The sequence below is a fragment of the Merops nubicus genome, unplaced genomic scaffold (genome assembly GCF_000691845.1).
Source record: "Merops nubicus isolate BGI_N331 unplaced genomic scaffold, ASM69184v1 scaffold11780, whole genome shotgun sequence".
NCBI classification, from domain to species: Eukaryota; Metazoa; Chordata; class Aves; order Coraciiformes; family Meropidae; genus Merops; species Merops nubicus.
The window spans coordinates 17,992-23,521 of NW_008583633.1; the positions used below are offsets into that span (position 1 = coordinate 17,992).

The 5,530-nt window shown below is 57.1% G+C and overlaps 1 protein-coding gene across 1 annotated transcript in view; it reads left to right on the plus strand.

Moving 5' to 3' along the window:
• The window catches only part of LOC103774181 (zinc finger protein 185-like), a gene marked incomplete at its 5' end in the record, with an annotated part of 19,697 nt that extends 17,953 nt beyond the window's left edge, over positions 1-1,744 (plus strand). Inside the window, 3 exon segments of the mRNA XM_008941571.1 lie at positions 170-303; positions 1,036-1,138; positions 1,646-1,744. Coding sequence (XP_008939819.1) covers positions 170-303; positions 1,036-1,138; positions 1,646-1,744 — 336 coding nt within the window.
• Between the last annotated feature and the right edge of the window lie 3,786 nt (positions 1,745-5,530).

Sequence of the window (5,530 nt, forward strand, 5' to 3'; positions counted from 1 at the left end):
GGGCCCGGCAGCAGCCAGACACATTTTTCAGCACTCTGAAGCTGGGTGCTGGGGCTGCCAAGTCTTTGCTATCTCTGCTTGCCCTTGGAGGTGCCTCCCTTCTCCAAGGAGCAGGCAGCTGGGACATTGCTCTTAGGACTTAGGTGAATGAAGAACAATTCTATCTGAGATGTTCTTCCCACGTGTCACTGTCCAGGGTTGACATTTCCTTCTGTTCCCCAGTGGCAGCCTTGTGGATTTGACTGATTTGGAGAGAGCAACCTACGGCCACCACAGCTACCTGTCCAGTGCTCCCCTGCAGAGGTAGGACAGCTCGGGGCTGCCTGGGGGCTTTCTGCAAACTCAGCCAGAAATTACTTCAAGCTTTTGCTTTTTTTTGGAATATTGGTGTGTGTCTGGGGTTGTTTAGCCAGGAGAAGAGAAGGCTGAGGGGAGACCTTACTGCACTCCACAGCTCCCTGAAAGGAGGTTGTAGTGAGGTGAGTGCTGGTCTAGTGTCCCAAGTAACTAGCAATAGGACAAGAGGAAATGGGCTCAAGTTGCACCAGGAAAGGTTTAGATTAGATATTAGGAAGATTTTTTCCTCAGGGTGGTGAGACATTGGCACCGTCTGCCCAGGTGGGAGTCCAGCTACTGCCCCATCCCTGGCACCATCCCAGGGGAGGGTGGATGAAGCTGTGAGCACCCTGCTCTAGCTGCAGATGTCCCTGCTCAGGGCAGGGGGGTTGGATGAGATGAGCTTTCAACGTCCCTTCCCACCCAAACCATTCCATGATTCAATGGAATAACAGCACAAAGGGTGACCAACAGTGGTCAAAGACAGTGAGACTGGCCCTGGGCTGTGTGCTGCCCCTCTGCTGGGGTCTCTGTGCCCTGGGATGACCACGGCCCCCTGTGCTGTCACCTCAAACAGCTGAGCACATGCAGGAGCAGGTAGCTCATGGAGAGCAGTGCTGGTGTTGGGTGAGAGACCTCCAGCACCAGTGCTGGAAGCAGCTGGTGCTACAGAGGACTTCATCTGCTGTTCCTTCCCAGGCCCAGTGAACCTGTTTGCAGCTACTGCAGCCGTGAGATCCGAGACTGCCCCAAGATCATCATAGAGCATCTCAACATCCGCTGCCACGAGTACTGCTTTAGGGTAAAGAACCCCAGCTCAGCTGCTGGCTGCCCTCTCTCTGCTGCTCTGAAATGAGGGCTGGGAGGAGGAACCCGGGTGCAAATTCCACCCTCAGACTCTCAGAGCAGTGGACACGGCGTGGGCCAGATGCTCGTGTCCACACGGGGACCAGAAAGTGTCACCCAGTCACTGATGTTGGTTGTCTGCCCCAAAAATCCTTCAGCTCCTCCAAGGGGGACAAGGAGAATTCTTTATGGGTTTCTGGTAGAACAGCAGCAGCCTCTCTCCTCACCTCCCTGTCCTCGTGGCCTTTGTGCCCCAGTCTCCCAGACCTTGCAGAGCTGACATGCCTGTGGAACCAGGGAGGAGGATGCCCACAGTGGCTGTTGGAGAGGAGTTGAGCCTCCAGGGTCACTGCTCTACCATCCTCACGCCCTGACAGAGAGGCTGCTGGTTCCTCTGCCCCCTCCGTGCTGTCAGGGGGGGCTGTGGTTGCTGTCCCACCCACTCTTGTTGTCCCTTTGGCAGTGTGGGATTTGCCACAAAGCGATGGGAGATCTCCTGGATAAAATCTTCATCCACCGGGACATCGTCCACTGTGACAAGTGCTACGAGAAGCTCTTCTAGGTGAGTGTCCCCTCAGTGCCAGCACGAGGGGCTGGGTGAGAGCCTGGAGCTGGCTGGATGAAGAGTCTTTAACCCTCCCTCTGAGCGACCCTCTGGCCAGCATGTGAGGAACAGGCTGTGTGAGCTTCACAGCGGGGAGGTGGGCGGGGAGCTGACAGGAGTGAGGACAGGAACATCCCCTGCAGGTTGAGTCCTCTCTGAAGGCAGTGAAAGAGTTTCCTCCTCGTGTCCTGAGCTGACCTGCTGCTTGCAGCCCTCTCATTCCTCAGCGAGGAGGCAGCATGGCCAGGGCAGGTGCAGTCACTGCTTTACATAAAGACCTGAGGACCCTCTGAGACAAAAACCACTGGGAAATCTAGAGTTGTGCACTCTGTCCGTGGATCAACGAGGAACTGGGTTGGGCGTGGGCTTGGTTGTTACCTTTTGATGGTGTGGATGAGGCAGGGTCACCACAGCAGCCACCAGAAACCCTACCAATGCCCTGAGATACCAAGAAGAGGCTCCTTTCCTCATGGAGTAGGGTGAGGGGCACACGCCTCGCTGCACCCAGGGCTGCTTCATCTGCCTCTTAATGCTCAGTGACTCTCCCCTGGCTGAGCTCTGCAGCAGCACGGGGTCTGTGGGGCCCAGCTCCCCCCTTCACCCCCTCTTCCTTTGCTTGCAGGGTTTCACAGAGCTGGAGAAGGCAGCCAGCAGAAAGGCCTCAGCACCACCTCTCAGAATATACCCAGCAGCTCCTGGCTGGCTAAGCCAGCACAACTCCTGCTCCCTGCTTTCCCTGAGCCCTTTTTCCCCCCCTGCTGCCCCAGCGTGGTGAGTCGAGTGGCCCCTGGTGGATGCACCAGCTGCAGAGGAGCCAAGGAGAGCGGGCTGCTGGCCCTGGGCTGGCTTCCCCAGGGGCCTGGCTTCAGCCCCAGGGGATCCTGAGCCCTCCCTGTGCAGGCAGAGCTCCTCAGCCCTCAGCTCACCGAGGCAAACCTCTTCTCATCGGGTTTGGGGTCTGTTTTTCCTGTCCTTGCTGCCAGCTGGATCACAGCAGGCAGGTGCCAGAAGTGTTAAACACTGACTTGGGGTGCTGGGGAGGGTTTGCATTCCTAGCAAAGGCCAATTGCTGCTTCTTTCAGCCCCAAATTCTGCCTGGAAATAGCTTCTGCCTGATCTCCATTTGCTTTCCCTGGGCTTCCAGGAGCACTTGCAGGCTCACTTGACTCTAATTGTGTGTCAGCTCTGATTTCCCTTCCCTGATGTCTGTCTGGAGAGGCCACAGAGTCACTGAGGATGGAAATGGCCTCAAAGATCTTCACATCCAACTAGCAACTCAACACTACTGGGACCACTAAACCCTGTCCCAAAGTGCTGCTTCTACATGTGTATTGAACCCCTCCAGGGGTGGGGACTCCACCACTGCCCTGGGCAGCCTGGCACAGCCCTGGGCAACCCTCCAGGGCAAGAAATTGTTCCTCAGGGACAACCTCAACCTCCCCTGGGGCAACCTGAGGCCCTTTCCTCTTGTCCTGTCCCATATTCCTTGGGAGAAAAGCCCAGCCTGGCTCCAGGCTCCTGTCAGGGGGTGTCAGAGCCAGAAGGTCTCCCCTGAGCCTCCTTTGCTCCAGGCTCAGCACCCCCAGCTCCCTCAGCTGCTCCTCCCCCGCCCCACACTTGTCTCTAGACCCTTCCCCAGCAGCTTCGTTGCCCTTCTCTGGCCACGCTCCAGCCCCTCAATGTCTTCTCCTGTGACACCCAAAACTGACCCCAGCCCTCAAGCTGTGGCTCCTCGAGCACTGAACCCAGAGGCACGATCCCTGCCCTGCTGCTGGACACTGGCTTTGACCCAGGCCAGGATGTTGGTGGGTGGCTCGTGGCCAAAGCTTGCTAGAGACCAGGCATCTCCCTTGTTCCTCCTGCCAGGGACCCCTGTGCTCCCCCAGGCTCCCCTAACGCCCCTTGTTCTGTAACTTATTGACATCCCAAATGCTCACTCACCAGAGGGACCCTCCAGCAGGTGCTGGACTCGCTAAAACCCCAAATTTCTTCATTTTACCCCTCGATTCAAACGCTGAGAGAGCTGAATAGCAAAACCTGGAAATCAACCTCCCTGCCTGAAAAACCCAGCTCTGACTGAGCCCAGAATTCCTGTTTTCTCCCCGAGAGCACCCTCAGCTCTGGAAGAAGCAGGTGATGGGAGAAGCTCTGGAGCCCTAACGCAGGCTGTTGGTAGCTAGGTGCCCCTCCCTGTGCTCACTGCTGGCAGCTTCCTGAGGTTCTTTCCCAGCACAGGCACTGCTGAGACTTTTCTAGGCCACTGTACCAGTTATTTAACCCAGCTAGACGTGTGTCCTCAGAAGCAGCTCCACGAGGGGAGCTCCAGTTGAAAGCAGAAGCTGTAAAGCTCCAGGCTGAGACCTCGGTGTGGTGCCCACAGCAGGGGATGGGGCAGCTCCGTGGGGGGAGTGTGGCACAGCCGAGGGACCAATGACCCCCTGAAAGCCCAGCAGCTGCAATGGGGACTTCCAAAAATGGCTACTGGGTTTGGTTGCCTGCATGCCACAGGAACCCAGCGTGGTGGGGTTGGGAGAGACCTCTGGGGATCATCTCCTCCACCCCCCTGCTCCAGCAGCTCACCCCCAGCAGGGTGCCCAGGGTCACAGCCAGGAGGGTTTGGGATCTCTCCAGAGCAGGAGACTCCACAGCCTCTCTGGGCAGCTGCTCCAGGCTCTGCACCCTCCCAGCAGAGAAGTTTCTCCTCCTGCTCAGGTGGCACCTCCTGGGTTCCAGTTTGAGCCCTCTCTGGGCACTGCTGACAAGAGTTTGGCCGTTTCTCAGTTATCAAAACGTTAGAGATGTGTTCTGAACAGGAGAGGGTCTCAAAGCATCTCCTCTCCCCAAACTGCTCATTTCTGAAACCCACGGCCAGCGGTTCCTCCCTGGTACCAGCACCAGCGGTGGGGAAGTGCTGGGACAGCAGCTCTGCCACATCTCATCACACCACGAGCAAAAAATCATCTGAAATACCAAACAGACAGGCCTGTGACTACAGCTCTGCTTTGAGAGGACAACCTGCGGGAGCATTCAGCAGTCCCCTGGTTCCTGACAGGTCCCTGTGGCCCTACGGGGAGCAGGATTTGTGCCCCCTGTGCTTGGCACCGCCTCTCCTCAGCACAGTGTTCCCCGGAGCGTTTGTTTCACCTCAGTCCACAGCTCTAATAAACACCCTTGGCTCACGTGCAGCTTCCTCACCCCCTCACCCCCCTTGTCTCTGCCCTTCCGTCAGGTCTGTGTCCTTTTTGTGCTTCTTGGTGGCACGACCTGTCAGTGAAATCACTGAGGGTTTTGTTGGAGGACATGGCAGTGAGAGAAGAAACGGTCCCAGGGAGAAAGGGTGGTGGGATCAGCAATATGTCTGGGGAGATGTTTTGCTTCCAGCCACAGGATGGTTTGGGTCAAAAGAGACCTTTAAGATCATTGAGTGAGCCTGGAATGGCCAAGGGACATTGACCTGTCCCTCACCCCACATCTCCACGGCTTGAGAACCCCTCCAGGGGTTGGGACTCCACCACTGCCCTGGGCAGCCTGGCACAGCCCTGGGCAACCCTCCAGGGCAAGAAATTGTTCCTTAGCTCCAACCTCAACCTCCCCTGGGGCAACTTGAGGCCGTTTCCTCTTGCCCTATCTCTCGTTCCCTGGGAGCAGAGCCGTACCACGGCTCACCGCGCTTTACCACGGCTTTGGGTCCACCTTTAATTCTTTCCAATCGAATTTAATTCCAATTTCACTCCCCTGCAGGCC